The sequence below is a fragment of the Aotus nancymaae genome, unplaced genomic scaffold (assembly GCF_030222135.1).
Source record: "Aotus nancymaae isolate 86718 unplaced genomic scaffold, 86718_ANA_hifiasm-v0.15.2.pri h1tg000022l_1, whole genome shotgun sequence".
NCBI lineage: Eukaryota > Metazoa > Chordata > Mammalia > Primates > Aotidae > Aotus > Aotus nancymaae.
The window spans coordinates 47,875,177-47,891,521 of NW_026988435.1; the positions used below are offsets into that span (position 1 = coordinate 47,875,177).

Consider the following 16,345-nt stretch of genomic DNA (forward strand, 5'->3'; position numbering starts at 1 on the left):
TGATGTGTGACGTGCATGTCTGGTGTGTGGTGTGTCTATGTGGCGTGTCTGTGTGGTGTGGCGTGTTTGTGTAGTGTGAGGTGTGCGTGTCTGTGGTGTGAGGGCTGTTTAAAACAGGCAGAGGGCTGACTGGGCGCCAACCAGGCCCATGGGCAGTGCTTTGCTGAAGGAGGAAAAGCGAAATGCATTGTGATCCTGGGTGCTCCCACACCCCTGTCCCCAGAGAAGCCACCTAGGACTTCCTGGGCCAGCGGCGGGGGGCAGGGTCTGAACACAGGCCGAATGTTAGATCCTCACGTGGGACCAGCCATCACTTTCCTGGGTTTGTAGGAGGCTGTTGTCACTCTTAGGAGATGTCGCAGGATTCAGGGGAAGGATCGTGATAAACGCCACAAACACTGAAATGTGTCTGTCTGCTAAAGAAGAAATGATGAAGAGGGGGGTGTGTGTGTGTGTGTGTGTGTGTGTGTGTGTGTGTGTAGTGGGTGTGTGTGGTGTATGCGGTGTGATGTATGTAGAGTGTATGGTGTGTATCGTGTGTAGTGTACGTGTGTGGCATGCAGTGCATGTTGTGTGTTGTGTGTGTGGTATGTATTGTGTATGTAGTGTATTGTGTGCACATAGTACGTGTGATGTGCATGTGTAATGTGTGTGTACAGTGTGATGCATGTGTATATTATACGTAGTGTGTGGTGTGATGTGTGTAATGTGTATGTGTGTGGTGTGTATATTATGCATAGTGTGTGTGGTGTGATGTGTGTAATGTGTGTGTGATGCATGTGTATATTATGCGTAGTGTGTGGTGTGATATGTGTAATGTGTATGTGTGTGGTGTGTATATTATGCGTAGTGTGTGTGTGGTGTGATGTGTGTAATGTGTATGTGTGTGGTGTGTATATTATGCGTAGTGTGTGTGGTGTGTTGTGTGTAATGTGTGTGTGATGCATGTGTATATTATGCGTAGTGTGTGGTGTGATGTGTGTAATGTGTATGTGTGTGGTGTGATGTGTGTAATGTGTGTGTGATGCATGTGTATATTATGCATAGTGTGTGGTGTGATGTGTGTAATGTGTATGTGTGTGGTGTGTATATTATGCATAGTGTGTGTGGTGTGTATAATATGCGTAGTGTGTGTGTGGTGTGATGTGTGTAATGTGTATGTGTGTGGTGTGTATATTATGCATAGTGTGTGTGGTGTGATGTGTGTAATGTGTATGTGTGTGATGTGTGTATATTATGCGTAGTGTGAGAATGTGTGTGTGGTGTCATGTGTGTGATGTGTGTGTGGTGTGTGTATATGTGTAGTGTGAGTGTGTGTGTGAGGCAGGTGGGGAGATGCTGAGGCCCCGATCGTGGTTCTGGGTACAGGTGCCGGGTGTTTGCTGTGCTTCTCTTGCAGGACTTCTGTGGGTTTTCATTTTTATTTTCATTACGAGTTAAGAGGGGAAGAAGGAGGGAAATGCATGCTGGGTGGCAAGGAATTTGGGGGGCTGGGTCTCCTGTAACATATTCAGGAAGCATCTCCCAGGCTTAGATGGCCACACCAGCCTCACTGCTGATTTTAAATTCTCTCTCCCTGTTACTGGTGCCTGGGAGCCAGAGCTTCGGGGAGTGTGGCTTCAGGCTGGGGATCTGACCGGGGGCACCCGGGGGGCCGAGAGCAGAGCTGGGGGCACCCAGGGGGCCTGACCGTGGCCAACTCTGCTTCTCTTTCCAGCTCAGACGCTTCCTGGCTCAGATTCCGTCTCCACGCGGGACGGGAGTGTCCGGACCCCAGGTGGCCGTCTGAAAGAGGTAAGGCCACTCTCCGCGCCCTTGAGCCATCCTGAACCAGAGTTCCTGCGGTGTTTCGGGTCACTTGCTGGCGAGCCTGACGGAGCCCCTCTGTGCCTGCACCTCCTCCGTGCCCAGCACACGGTGCCAGCATGCATCCACCCTGCATGTCCACCAGGGGAAGCAGAGCCCAGCCCGGGACTCTGGAGGGCACAGCGGGGCATGCTGGCAGGTGTGTGAGCCCCACCCTAGCCCCAGCCCTTGTGTTTTTTTTTATTCCCAGGGCGGCCTGAAGGGGCAGAAGGGGGAGCCAGGTGTTCCGGGCCTGCCTGGCCGGGCAGGCCCCCCAGGCTCCCCATGCATCCCCGGTCCCCCGGGTCCCCCGTGCCCGGTCAGTCCCCAGGGTCCTGCAGGCCCAGCAGGACCAGCATTGCAACCTGTCCCCGGACCACAAGGACCCCCAGGGCTGCCGGGCAAGGATGGCAGCCCGGGAAGGGACGGCGAGCCGGTGAGTCCTCGCACCCCCTAGTCCAGGCCATCTGCAGGTGGGGCTTGGGCAGGAGCAGGAGAGGTTGTGGCTGGCATGGGAGTGGGATGGGCTGGGATCGGGGCAGGTCAGCAGCATTGTTGGGACCCTGGAGACCCTGGGACCCCGCACTGCTTGGGGTTGGCGCTGGGAGGTGGCGGCCGTGGGAGGCGGAGCTGCTCAGACACAGCCCTTGTGGGTGTGAGGAGGCTCCTGGCGCAGGGGCTGGAGTGTTGGGGAAGGTGTCTTTGCCACCTCATGGGGACTTCGAGCGTGGGGTGCATTTCCACGTGCAGACTCTGGGTGGGCAGGAGGTGTCATTTACCATCGCTAACGGCTTCTCTTGCACACTCAGGGTGACCCCGGAGAGGATGGGAAGCCGGTGAGTCTCCTTGTGCTGACCCTGTGTGATCTGCGATGTTTGCTTAGACCTCGGGGCTTTGCCACCGATGACACTCTTTAAACGTGACCCAGTGAGGAGACTGCACAGCAAAACCATTTTGAAAGTGAAACTTAAAGAAAAGAGGAGTCTATTGATGGGAAACAGGCAGTTATGCGTCTGTGTTGAGATGTTTAGGCCACAACTACCAGGAAGGAGAGGAGAAAGAAAAGCAGAGCTTCCAAACCTCAGAGGGAGCAGGAGGTGGGGGGGCGGAGGCGAGACGGGAGAGACGGGACAGGCCTCCGAGCGGCCGGGGGCGAGACGGGAGAGACGGGACGGGCCTCCGAGCGGCCGGGGGCGAGACGGGAGAGACGGGACAGGCCTCCGAGCGGCCGGGGGCGAGACGGGAGAGACGGGACGGGCCTCCGAGCGGCCGGGGGCGAGACGGGAGAGACGGGACGGGCCTCCGAGCGGCCGGGGGCGAGACGGGAGAGACGGGACGGGCCTCCGAGCGGCCGGGGGCGAGACGGGAGAGACGGGACGGGCCTCCGAGCGGCCGGGGGCGAGACGGGAGAGACGGGACGGGCCTCCGAGCGGCCGGGGGCGAGACGGGAGAGACGGGACGGGCCTCCGAGCGGCCGGGGGCGAGACGGGAGAGACGGGACGGGCCTCCGAGCGGCCGGGGGCGAGACGGGAGAGACGGGACGGGCCTCCGAGCGGCCGGGGGCGAGACGGGAGAGACGGGACGGGCCTCCGAGCGGCCGGGGGCGAGACGGGAGAGACGGGACAGGCCTCCGAGTGGCCGGGGGCGAGACGGGAGAGACGGGACAGGCCTCCGAGTGGCCGGGGGCGGAGGCAAGACGGGAGAGACGGGACAGGCCTCCGAGTGGCCGGGGCAGAGTCAGAGCTTCCATCTCAAAACACTCGGTTCGGGTTTTAAAAATCAGCAGCACTGTTTCCAAGAAGCACAGTGAAATAACCAGCGAATAGAGACCTGGGAACAGCCTGGCCAGCAAATGGTAACTCGCGGCAGGAAGTGGGGCGGTCGCAACGCCGGACAGGAGGGTTCACGTGAAGAACAGTCTCGAGGGTCCGAAGGGACGGGGGGCATCGCCTGCTGCCACCGACCGGTCATTCCCGACCCCGCAGCCAGGCTGCCTGCGACGAGGGCCGTGGCAGATAAGCAGGGCAGTCAGCTGGGGGCGGCACAGGCCCAGCCTCCACGGCGGTGTGTGCGCGCGCGTGAGTGTGTGTGGTGCAGGAGCCACGGGGCTCAGCAGCGGGCTCGCTCTCAGACCTCCCCATCCACACAGTGAGCCCGGCCCACCTTTGTCACGCTCACTGGACGGTTCGAAACACTGACCTTCACTTAGGTCCAAGGCACTCACCTGCTGACCGGTGTAGCAGACATGCAGGTGCTATGTCCACAACTCCCCTACCACACCACACGCAGACACATGCACACACACGTGTGCACACACACCACAGACTACACACATGCACACATCCTGCATTACACACATCACACATTCACACACCATATCCCTCACACACACACCATATCCCTCACACACACCATGTATGCACACAGCACACACTACACACATGTACACACCCTGCATTACACACATCATTCACACACCACACCCCTCACACACACATGTATGCACTCACACCACACATACACACACCAGACTACACACATGCACACACACCATACACCACACACTACATACATGCACACACCCTGAATTACACACATCACACATTCACACACCATACCCCTCACACACACACCATGTATGCACACACACACCACACTACATACATGCACACATCCTGCATTACACACATCATTCACACACCACACCACCCCTCACACATGTATGCACACTCACACCACACATACACATACCACATGTACACACACCAGACTACACACATGCACACACACCATATACCACACACTACACACATGGACACACCCTGCATTACACACATCATTCACCCACCACACCCCTCACACACACACCATATATGCACACTCACACCACACATACACACAACACAGACTAGACTACACACATGCACACACACCGTGTACCACACACCATATGCACACACACCACACATGCATATCAGACATGCACACACACATCACATACACAGCACAGCCCTCACACACAGCATGCATACCACACGCACACACGTACACACACCATATACCACATACCATATGCACACACACATCTCCACATACACAGCACACCCCACACACAGCATGCATACCACATGCACACACGTATGTAACAGTCTAAGCACCGGCCACTGTGGAGGCCGTCGGGGACTCATCATGTCCTCTGGAGGGGTGTTCCCTCGGCTCCCCCCAGGTGGCTGGCGAGATGGGCTCAGGCGGGGGCTGCTCTACGGGCCTGGCACCCTCCTACCTTCCAGACCCTGGGGACTCCTCTGAAGAGCTCAGCTCCTGTTGGTCCCCTGCTTGGGGGAGGAGCACAGAGGGTGCCAGGCCGTGGCCCATGGCAGTGCCTCCCCTGACAGGGCCCCTGGCTGCTGTCTTCCAGGGCGACACCGGGCCGCAGGGCTTCCCTGGGACCCCAGGGGACATGGGCCCCAAGGGCGACAAGGTGAGTCTTTGAAGCTGGGTGGGGCCCCTTTCTGTGTTTGCCCTTGGCCTGAGGTGGGGGCCTGCCCGTGCTCAGCGTGTGATGGGCTTGTCTTGTGTTCCCAGGGCGACCCCGGGGTTGGAGTGAGAGGGCCCCCAGGACCCCAAGGGCCTCCAGGGCCCCCGGGACCCTCCTTCAGACATGACAAGCTGGTGAGTCCCACCCCTGGCTTCCTGCAACCCGGGGTCTGCCCTTCTCAAAAGTGGGCACTGCCTCTGGGGGATATCTGGTCCAGGTGCACCAGCTCCACCCTCAGGGGCTTACATGGGGTCTCGGCTGAGCTGAGGGGTCACAGGTGTGGTGGGAGCCCTCGCCTACCTGCCTTCAGCTTCTCTGGGCGCAGTGGAGGGGCTGTGGTTTCTCACCTCCTCGTAGAAATAGCTTGATAGGCAGTTTGTGGGGCCGGGAGTAGGCCAGGCGGGGGTGGGGTGGGAATAGGCCAGCTTAGGTGCTGGGAGTAGGCCTGGTGGGGGGCGAGGCGGGTGGCGGGAGCAGGCCATGTGTGAGGGAGCGGGAGACGGCCTGGCTGGCGGGGAGGTGGGAGCCATGTGGGGGGGCCAGACTCTGGGCACCACGTCTACCCACTTTCCTGCAGACGTTCATTGACATGGAGGGGTCTGGCTTTGGTGGTGATCTGGAGGCCCTGCGGGTGAGTGGCCCTTGGCCAGTGTCTGTGCCCACAAGGAACAGGCTGCAGAACCCTGAGATTCAGCTGGGGTCCTATGGGGGTCGGGACCAGGCCCGGTTTGGGGTTGGTGGTCATCCCTGGTGGGTGCCACGTGGGCCGTGACCATCTGTGTTTGCCACGTCCAGGGTCCTCGAGGCTTCCCCGGCCCCCCCGGCCCCCCTGGTGTCCCAGGCCTGCCTGGTGAGCCCGGCCGCTTTGGGATGAACAGCTCCGACATCCCAGGACCCGCGGGTCTTCCCGGTGTGCCTGGGCGGGAGGGTCCCCCTGGGATTCCTGGTCTCCCGGTAAGTCCTGCCCCCTATCAGTGTCGGGTGCCCTGTCTGCTGGGAGTGGGGGCCCCTGCCCTGCCACCGGGCATCCCAGTCCTCGCCCCCTCTCACCTTGTCTCCTCTGGGAGCTGGTGGGTGGCTGCTGACCGGGCCGCCCTGGGGCATGCGTGGCCACCCTGTGGTTCTGGGGGTGCTGACCAAGGGTGACCACAAGCAAGGCTTCCCACCTATCTGCCCCTGTGGGTCCACGGACCACACAGTGTCTCCATGAGCCATTCCCACAGGTGGGGGTGGGAGGGGCACGGTTAGCACCCCTGGAGGCCCAGGGGCGGGAGGAGCCTGCTTGGCCAGCGCGGCTCGTGGGGTCTCAGGGCCCTGTGGCACGGTCCCCAGCAGCTCTGGGGCGCGTGGCAAGCAGCAGGTGCCCACAGAGGTGGCTGTGTGATTGGGTCACGCTGCACTGGTGTCCCGTGGCCTGGGGTCACTCGGCAGCATGTCGTGACGCATAGAACAGGGAGTGTGGAGTGAGGCCACCCGTGGCGTGCCCCTGCTCTGGGACGGTCCCCACCTGAGCCAGCCCATCCTGCTGATGGGCGTCGCCATCCTCATTGGCTCTGAGGCCTCCGGCACCATCTGGTGCCGCATGGCAGGTGCTCCCCGGGATCAATTATAAGGGGCAGTTGGGTCTTCAGGAATGTGCCTAGTTCACATTCATACCTGCGGTCAGACGGCCTCTCGGAGCGGGCAGTGCGTGATAGAGTGTCTCCCAGCGTGGGGCTGTCAGCCCTGCTGTCTCATCCTGCCAGCGGGGCTGCGGCACTGCGGGCTACGCACGCACTGGGGTCTCCCGTGAGCCCTGGGACCCTGGCCCTGTGTCCTGGCTTCGGGAAACCTGTGGAAACTCAGATAAGCTGTTAACCCAGAAATCTTTTTGGTGGCCGATGCCAGCAAGACACACTCTGCTTTGCTCTCCCCCAGGGACCCCCAGGCCCTCCAGGAAGAGAGGGGCCCCCAGGAAGGACTGGGCAGAAAGGCAGTCTCGTAAGTCTCCCTCGAGTCTGGGGTGAATGGGGCCCAGTGCCACACCGTGTGGCCGGGGTGCCCAGGGGGTCTGTGGGTGGACCTGGTGAGAAGCACCTGCATTCGGCCCCCTGGGGCGTGGCCTCGGAGCCTGTGTCTGAGCCGAAGGGCCCTCCAAGGGGGAAGGCGTGCAGGCCCCTTGTGGAGCCGGGTCCAGCACTGGGGTCGGGCTTGGCTTCCTTTCAGGACCCCGGCCACAGCAGAAAGGGTGAGGATGGCAGCAACAGCCTCGGAAACTATTAAGCTGGCACAGGCAGGCGGCAGAGCAGGGAGCCAGGGTCAGGGCACGGTTCCCGGCAGGGCGATGCGCCCTCCTCTGCCCGCTGTGCCGACAGTCTGATTTTGTTGTAACCCTGCTATTTTCCACACAGGGTGAAGCAGGCGCCCCAGGACTTAAGGTACAACCAGAACACCCGGCACAGCAGTCCCCAGCCCCGCAACCCCCGGACCCGCCCGCTCAGTCGCCGTGCCCCCAAAGAGGGTGGGGCCTCGCGGTAGAGGGAGTGAGCACTCCCGGGGTTGGCCTTGACCCCCACTCCTGCCGTCCATCCTGCTGGAGTCACTGGCAGCGGCCTCTGTCAGTCTTAGGAGGTGGCTTTCATCGACCCATGGTCGGCTGGTGAAGTGAGGGCAGACGTGGAAACAATCTCCCGGTGACCCATGCCCGATAAAGCAGCTCCTGGGAGCTTCAGGAGGAGGGGCTGGGCCACTGCAGGTGGAGAGGCTGTCTGTGGCCTCAGAGGGGCCCTAAGCTGGGGACCCAACATCCTCCCACAGGGGAGCCCCCTCCCTGCCTGTCCTGCACTCTCATGAGCGTCTAGGGGTACTTGGAGGGAGCACTGAGGGCAGCCGGGGTGTCTTTGGGGGCCCTGGCCTGGCCCAGAGTCTGCTCAGGCCCTCTGGACTCAGGGCTGCCGCTCTCACTTGGACCCAGCCTTCCTTCGGGCAGCCTGAGGTCTGGGCCATGGCCTGGTTGGACCGGACAGCTTATCTGACACCCCACAACGACCCAGTTCCTCCTCCTGTTCTGCGGGAGAGGACCTGGAGGAGGAGCTGGAGCCCTGCAGAAGAGGGGCTGGGAGCCGGGCCGGGGCCTCGACTCAGGGTCTGTGCCGACCCCACCAGCACCCACGCCCCTGGAGGTCCCCTCAAGGATCCAGGCCTCTGGGGGCCGCCCGCTCAAATCACGTTCACAACGTGAACTTCCCCCAGCGCGAGGCCAGCTCTAGGCTGGGAGTGAGGAGGGAGGGAAGGCCAGTGGGGAGAGGAGGAAGGAACAGGACGGCTGGGAGTCAGGTGAGAGCCCAGAGGGGCTGAGAGGAGCGTGGGCTGGAGGTGAACACACCTGCACGGACACACAGATGTAGCCCATGTGCACACATGCATCTCCCGGATATGTGCACACACGTACGCCTATCTGCAGCATGTGCACACATGTATGTACTGTACACACAGCACGCACATATGTGTATCTACGGTGTCTGCACATATGTAGCATCTGTGCACATCTGCACACGTGTATTCTAGGCGTGTGCCCACGTGCACTTCTAGCACACACGCACACATATCTCTAGCATATGTGCGTGCACACGTATCTGTAGTCTGTGCACATTCATGTACGATGTAGGCTTTGAGTTAAGCAGGGGAGAAGTATTTTGATCAGGTTTAAAATCACCGAAATTAGATACGATATATGAAAACAATGCAAGCTTTAAAAAAACAAAAATCTCAAGTAACATGAATGAGAATTCTAGAACCCTACAACCTAATTGTAAACAATTTAAAACAGAAAAAGGGAATGAAGCTAGAGGTTTTCAACAAACCTTTTTTTTGGAGTTGAAATCTCTGTCACCCAGACTGGAGTGCCGTGGTGCGATCTCAGCTCACTGCAACCTCTGCCTCTGGGGTTCAAGTGATTCTCCTGCCTCAGCCTCCCAAGTAGCTGGGATTACAGGCATAAAAATGGCTAATTTTTTATTTTTATTTTTTATTTTTTAGTAGAGACAGGGTTTCTTCAAGATGGCCAGGCTGGTCTCAAACTCCTGACCTCAGATGATCTGCCTGCCTTGGCCTCCCAAAGTGCTGAGATTACAGGCGTGAGCCACGGCACCCAGCCTAAGCAAACTTTTTTATAGGCACTTTTTAAAGATCAAAACTTAGATGAAGCTGGGCACAGTGGCTCACACCTGTAATCCCAGCTGTTTGGGAGGCTGAGGCAGGAGGATCGTTTGAGTCCAGGAGTTCAAGGCTATAGTGAGCTACAATCACGCCACTGTTCTGTAGCCTGGGCAACAGAGTGAGACCCTGCGTCTAAAAAGAAAAAATAAATTAGACGAGATTTTTAAAGACAGTAAAAGGATGCCAGCACTAAAATAGTTTAAAACCAAGAGTAAACTGTAAGATTCTGTAAAGTCAGCCCTCAGGGTGAGTGGGTAGGAGATGTTCCCATCTGTAAGACCTGGAGCGGCGAGTGCCCCCCGCCACGTGAGGCCCAGCCCTAGAAGAGAGGAGGTGGGTCACTCGGGATCGAATTGGCGGGTGCAGGAGGGGAGGCCCTGGCTTGGAGGCCCGGCCCCCGTGGGGATGTGGGAAGCGGGAAGGATCCTTCCCCACTGGGGGGGCTTCCTACCTCTGGCTGGGCTGTGACCATATCAAGGGAGCAGTCGAATTCCTGCCCCAGTTGCAGGCAGCACTGGGCTCACGCTGTGTCATTCGGCTCTTTCCCGAGCCCAGGGAAGGAACCCTGCGCCTCTCTGTCTACAGCTGAGGAAACTGAGGCTCAGGGAGTGTGTGGCTGCGATGAGGGGGGTGGTGCTGCTGGGCCATGTCACAGCGGGACCTCTGCCCTGAGGTCTCCCTGCACCCGGCTCTCACCAGTCACCTGGGTCCCTCGAACTCTAGGTGGCCCGGACCTTGGGTCACAGATGGGTACACACCTAATGGTCTCCTGCTTCTCACGGCCTAGAGACTAATGGAGTCACCGCAATGCCTGTGTCCACTCTTGCCCCTGGTGGGCCCAGGTCCTGAGCCTCCTTTCCTCTCTCCTCCCCTCACCTGCCATAGCTGCCCCGCCTGCCCCGGAGCCAGGCCTGGAGGTAATGAAGGCACCATGTGTGTCCCCCACTGTGCACGTGCGCCCGACCTGGCCAAGCTCGGGCTCTGTGGCTGTGTCCTCAGCTGTGTCCCTAAGTGGCTGAAATCGAGGCCCCTGTCCTCAGCTGTGTCTCTAAGTGGCTGAAATCGTGCCGTGAACTCGGGAGGAAGGACCCTGTCCTCAGCTGTGTCTCCAAGTGGCTGAAATCGTGCCGTGAACTCGGGAGGAAGGCTCTGTCCTCAGCTGTGTCTCTAAGTGGCTGAAATCACGCCGTGAACTCGGGAGGAAGGCTCTGTCCTCAGCTGTGTCTCCGAGTGGCTGAAATCACGTCGTGAACCCGGGAGGAAGGCTCTGTCCTCAGCTGTGTCTCTGAGTGGCTGAAATCACGTCGTGAACTCGGGAGGAAGGCTCTGTCCTCAGCTGTGTCTCTAAGTGGCTGAAATCACGTCGTGAACTCGGGAGGAAGGCTCTGTCCTCAGCTGTGTCTCTAAGTGGCTGAAATCGTGCCGTGAACTCGGGAGGAAGGCTGCTGTCCTCAGCTGTGTCTCTAAGTGGCTGAAATCGTGCCGTGAACCCGGGAGGAAGGCTCTGTCCTCAGCTGTGTCTCTAAGTGGCTGAAATCACGTCGTGAACCCGGGAGGAAGGCTCCTGCTGCTGTTGGGCTTAATTGCTTGGCAGGGCGTTACTTACCTTTTGATTTGCAGGCGTTGAGAAAGCATCATAAGAAAACGCGTCTGCACTGGGGTTGCAGGGCAGGTGGGGACTGGGCTGGGCTGGGCTGGGCCCTGACACACTCTCCTCACCCCACGCAGGGGAGCAAGGGAGACCCCGGTCCTGCTGGTGCTCGCGGGGAGAGCGGCCTTGCAGGAGCCCCCGGACCTGCTGGACCACCAGGCCCCCCTGGGCCCCCCGGGCCGCCAGGACCAGGACTCCCCGCTGGATTTGTAAGTACCACCTGCATCTGAACCCTGGAGAGCCGGGGGTTGCCCGTGCCCCACCCCTACTGCCCCTGGCATCGCACTCACAGAGCAGCACGTTCCTGTTGGCCTCACTGGCGTTGCCCCAGCCTGCGATTCTGTCTTCCCCGTGGGGGCTCCATCTCCCGCCCATGCCCTGCCACGCTGAGGGGCTGCTCCTGGGGAACTCAGCCCAGCGACGCCCGGCACCCTTGCGCTGAGCGAGAGCAAATAAGCTGACCCCAGAGAGGTGGCCTCAGGGTCCCCCCCCAGGCCCTGCCACCAGGTGAACAGTCTCTGTCCAAGAATGGCGGCTCCCCAGGCCACCATGGCCCCAAAGAATGGCCTGTCCTGCTCTCAGGCAATGCTGGCCCCAGGGAGGGGTCCTTCCCTAAGAAGGGACACGGGCCCACACGCGTCTTGTGCTCCTCCAGGATGACATGGAAGGCTCCGGAGGGCCCTTCTGGTCGACAGCCCGAGGCGCTGATGGGCTGCAGGTACCACCGTGAGCTGGCTTGGCCGGCTCTGAGGGGTGAGGGGGTGTTGCCTGGGGCAGAAGAGTGTCCCTTGAGCGGCCGGCCTCGCCTGGGGCCGGAAGCTGCCCTGCACAGCAGGCCACATGTCGGGTACTGTGCCAGCCACCCTCACTCTGGAGATGCCCCTTTGTTGAACTAAATCACGAGGTGAGGGCCTGGTCTGCAAAGTGGGAGACGCAGTGGGTGGTCAGGACGGAGGAGCGGGGCCACCGCGCCCTGAAGGACAGGACTTTCTGGGGAAATTCAAGTCATATTCTTTTTGTGGCCCAATTTTGGGAGGTAACAAATGTTTGGCCTGAGTAGAATCTGAAATTCCTGTGACATCTCCACCATGTTCCACTGTCAGCCTATATACTGGTCAGGGTTAGGGCCAGCCAGGAGTCACCAAAATCCCCAAATAACTGAGCTCAGACAACTCGTGTGTCGGGGCACACCCAGGGCCGGCCGCTCCTTCCTTCCCCGCCCTCACCGTCCCCTTCACGACACCGGCTCCCCCGTGGTGCCAGCACGGAGGAGCCCATAGGCGCCACGGCCCCTGCCTGAGACGTGGAGTGGCTGAAGCCACAGCGTCCAGCTTCACGCTCAGAGACTCAGCCTGTTGAGAGCAGGGGTGGTCGAGACACATTTCTCACTCAGAGAAAAATAAATGAGAAATTTCAGTTAGGCAGAAACGAACCGGTTCCACGGTACGTTAGCAGGGCGTCACCATTTTAACCTAGCACCTTTCCTTCCACACACGGATTTTTAAGTCTTGACTGTTACCGCTGGCTTTTCTTGTGGGGTGAGCGTCTCACCGTAGGGCCTGCAGCTGAACTAACGTCTCCTCTGCCCTCGCAGGGACCCCTGGGCCTGCCAGGACTCAAGGTCAGTGATGACGGAGCGTGCGCTTGCGTGGCCGCTGGCTTGGCCCCGGCCTTGGTACCCTGGGGCTGGGGGGACGGGGCCTCGCCTCGGGTTTTCTGATGGCAGGCGTAGGATGAATTCATCACGGGAAATTTGCAAAATGCAGCACAAAAGCTGAACTGGGAAACGATGACACACAGCCCCTGTCGGGGCCTCCAGCGTGAGGGACTCCTGTCCCGTTCTCTCTCAGAAGCCTGTGAGTCAGGATTCCTGGGTTCACATTCCTGAAGCAAACTCTCCGACTTGGGCCGAAAGAGGGGCTCGGGAAGAACCCGGGGTCCCCATCTCAGCCTTAGGGACAGGCGGGCTCCTGGGCTCAGGGCCAGAGGTGTGGTGACCCTGGAGGACCCAGGAGTTCGTCCTCTGCTGCCCTGTTCCTCAAGGACACCGGCCCCCACCTGCCCCAAAGACCCCACCCCCGCCTGGGCCCTGGGCAGCAGCCGCCTTTCACCCAGCTGTGCACACGAAAGCATCGTCTGCTTGGTGGCAGGGGGCCCGCCCTGCGGCCGGACTCTCACTTGTCACCAGCCCTGCCCTGGCGCCCGCGCCTTTGAGAATGCTCCGCTTTCATTTGCAAGACGTTGGACATTTCGAAAGGCTGACTTTTTAGAAGGGCTGTGTGTTCACTTAAATTGGGAAAGAGGTCCTCTCAGCGGGGTTCTGCTTGGGGTCCCAGTGATGGAATATGCCCCCAGGCTCCGCTGCAGACCAGACCGGGTGCCTCTGGCCACCGTGGCCCACGGGGTCCCTGCACAAGTCTGGGCTGGGGGAGGGGCTTGAGATGCATCCCGGGTCACTCACTCTTCCCGTCCCCCGGGGTGGACGCTGCCTGGGAAGCTGGGCTGGCCCCAGTAGGTGCTCACGAGACCCTTTATCCACTTAGGGGGATCCTGGCATGCCTGGGCCACCGGGGGCCAAGGTAAGCATGACGCTGGCGCTCAGAGACGTGGCCAGGCAGGGGCAGGGAGGGCCCAGGCAGACGCCTGCAGAGCTTGGCTCGGGGCGGCCTCCCCTGCTCTTCCTCCCACCGTCCTTTATAATTGAAGACATGCCGGTTTCAAAGGCAAAACCGCCAGGACACCCACATGCAGGGCACCCAACCCTAGGGCACCTCCAGGTTTGGCTGCATCAGGAGCACAGCCTTCCTCCCTCCCAGCTGCCCGACTGTGCAGGTCCCCTCCGCCTCTGCCACCAGCCTTCTGCCTCTCCCTCCTTTTACCCCACTTCCCGCTCCCCAACTTCTCCCTCCTCCCACTTCCCCTCCTTCCTCCTCCTCCTCCCAACTTCCCCCCCCACTTCCCTCCTACTTCCCCTCCCTCACCTTCCCTTTCCCCCACTTCCTCCTTCCCCATTTCCCCTCCCCCACTTCCCCTCCCCCAACTTTCCCCTCCCTCAACTCCCCCTCCTCCCGACTCCCCCTTCCCCACTCCTCCGTCCCTCCACAGTGCCCACTTAGGCCCACAGGGGTGAAAGAGAGAAGCCCAGGCTGTCACCACCTCCAGGGGTTCCCCAGACTCCCCGTGAGGGTCCCTGCAGCCCTGGGTGTGTGGCCGACACCCTGCATTCTCCATGTCTCCCTTTCAGGGAGAAGTTGGAGCAGATGGAGCCCCTGGGTTCCCTGGCCTCCCCGGCAGAGAGGGCACTGCTGGGCCCCAGGTGAGAGCCCCAAAGGCACCACGCCAAGTTGAAAGCTGGCAGGAGGTGTGTCCCCCGGGCCCTGGGCCTCCGTGTTCCCTCTGGGTCTCTGAGTGCCAGGAACCGAGTGCACGGTCTCCATCAGGGCTTTCGCTGGCTGCCTCCCTCCCAGGCCCCTCCCAGTCTGGAAATAAAGAACTCCATGTCTTCATCCACAGTCATCCCTCGTGGGAGCCTGGGGGCTCCTGTTTCTGTTTGTGATGAACCATTTCTTTCCTGTCTCTTCAGGGGCCAAAGGGAGACAGAGGCAGCAGAGGAGAAAAGGCGAGTGTCCCTGAGTGGGTCGACGGGGGTAGGGGGTGCTGGGACATCCCGAAGGCTTGGCCTCAGCTGCCCCCAGGTCCATGCCCCTGATGCCCATGTGGCCTCAGAGACTCAGGACAAAGACCCTCAAGTCGGCAGGGGCGGCTTTTAGGCGGGGGCAGTGTGTGCAGCTCAGCCATCTCCCTGCCCTGCCTGGGAGGGGGACTCCAAGGCTGCAGTCCACATCCCTGTGCCCTCCTTACCCCCCGTGGGCTCTGGGCACCCCCTCCAGGGCTGGGTGGCTCTGGGGTCCTGGCCAGAGCAGCTGAGACGAAATGCTGGACACGTGACATCTTCTTCCAGGGAGATCCAGGGAAGGATGGAGTCGGGCAGCCGGGCCTCCCCGGCCCCCCCGGCCCCCCAGGGCCTGTGGTCTACGTGTCGGAGCAGGACGTAAGGATGCTGCATGGGTGGGCACCCAACCTGTCCAGACCTCCCACTGGGTGCAGAGATCCCTCCCCAAACCCCCACAGCCCACAGGGAAGGCCAGGCCCTGACCTCGAGGCCGCACTCTGACTCCACAGTGGGGCTGCTGAGGCCCCGGGTCAGAGATGCCCCAGGGGTGGGGGGCTCCCATTGAGTCAGTCCCTGTGTCCTTGACACTGTGGCCCTGAGGCTGCACGTAGTCCTCCAGCTGCCCTGGCCCTCTGGTGAAGGTTGTGTCAGTTCTGGAACCTTCCTCTCCACCGAGGCCCGTCCATCAGGCCTTTCGGCTGCACCCTCTGTGCCAGCCAGCAGCATGCCCCACTGGTTCCTATGCCACCCTGGCCTCACAGGCAGACGCGACCCTGCCCAGCCCTGCCATGTGGAATGCAGCGGCAGCCCCAAGCCCCGCGTCTAGGCAGGAGGCTGAGCCCGGGCAGACGCACGGCCCAGGGGGCAGAGCTGGGTGTGGGCAGGGCTTCAGACCCCCGCTTCTCTGTGGCTGCCAGTGGAAGGGGCTGCCCGGGCAGAGCTGAGAGCAGGCACCGTCAGCCCTCACCCTGGACTAGTTACCTACCCTGTGCTCCGGGCCCTCACTTGGGAGGTGGGACCGCACCAGTCTGGAGAGGAGGGTGGGGTTGGGCACAGGCGGGAGAGCCTCCCCAGCATGGCTTTGCTAGGAGCAGCGGATGGGCATCGCAAGGCAGGGGCAGCCCGGAGGCCACAGGGACTTGGGTGTGACGGTCAAGTCGTCGGAACATCCGGAAAGCCCCCGGTCGGCCGAGCTGCTTCCGCTGGCAAGCGAGGGAGCACCTAGCAGAGGGAGGAGGGTCTTAACCAAAATGGAAGTGAAAACCGTGGCCCTCAGGGCGTCTGGAGTCTGCGTCCGGCTGCTCTGAGCGAGGAGGGTCTGCTCAGGAGGGACGCTCCTGGCCCAGGAAAGCTGGAAAGCAGCCTTCTCCTGAAGTTCACGTTTCTTTTGTTCTGTTGATCTTGTAAGTCTCACAGTGAGGGTCCGGTTTAATTTTAAATG

At 60.6% G+C, this 16,345-nt stretch overlaps 1 protein-coding gene across 2 annotated transcripts in view; it reads left to right on the forward strand.

Annotated features, from left to right (window-relative positions):
• The window catches only part of COL18A1 (collagen type XVIII alpha 1 chain), a 55,592-nt gene that overhangs the window by 20,731 nt on the left and 18,516 nt on the right, over positions 1-16,345 (forward strand). For both annotated transcript variants that reach the window (XM_064380260.1, XM_064380261.1), the window contains exons 6-21: positions 1,718-1,794; positions 2,057-2,281; positions 2,655-2,681; positions 5,264-5,326; positions 5,431-5,517; positions 5,961-6,014; positions 6,179-6,337; positions 7,301-7,363; positions 7,774-7,800; positions 11,309-11,440; positions 11,887-11,949; positions 12,826-12,852; positions 13,775-13,810; positions 14,476-14,547; positions 14,815-14,850; positions 15,193-15,282. In XM_064380260.1, the coding sequence (XP_064236330.1) occupies positions 1,718-1,794; positions 2,057-2,281; positions 2,655-2,681; positions 5,264-5,326; positions 5,431-5,517; positions 5,961-6,014; positions 6,179-6,337; positions 7,301-7,363; positions 7,774-7,800; positions 11,309-11,440; positions 11,887-11,949; positions 12,826-12,852; positions 13,775-13,810; positions 14,476-14,547; positions 14,815-14,850; positions 15,193-15,282 (1,238 nt within the window). The remainder of the gene's footprint in view (positions 1-1,717; positions 1,795-2,056; positions 2,282-2,654; positions 2,682-5,263; positions 5,327-5,430; positions 5,518-5,960; positions 6,015-6,178; positions 6,338-7,300; positions 7,364-7,773; positions 7,801-11,308; positions 11,441-11,886; positions 11,950-12,825; positions 12,853-13,774; positions 13,811-14,475; positions 14,548-14,814; positions 14,851-15,192; positions 15,283-16,345) is intronic.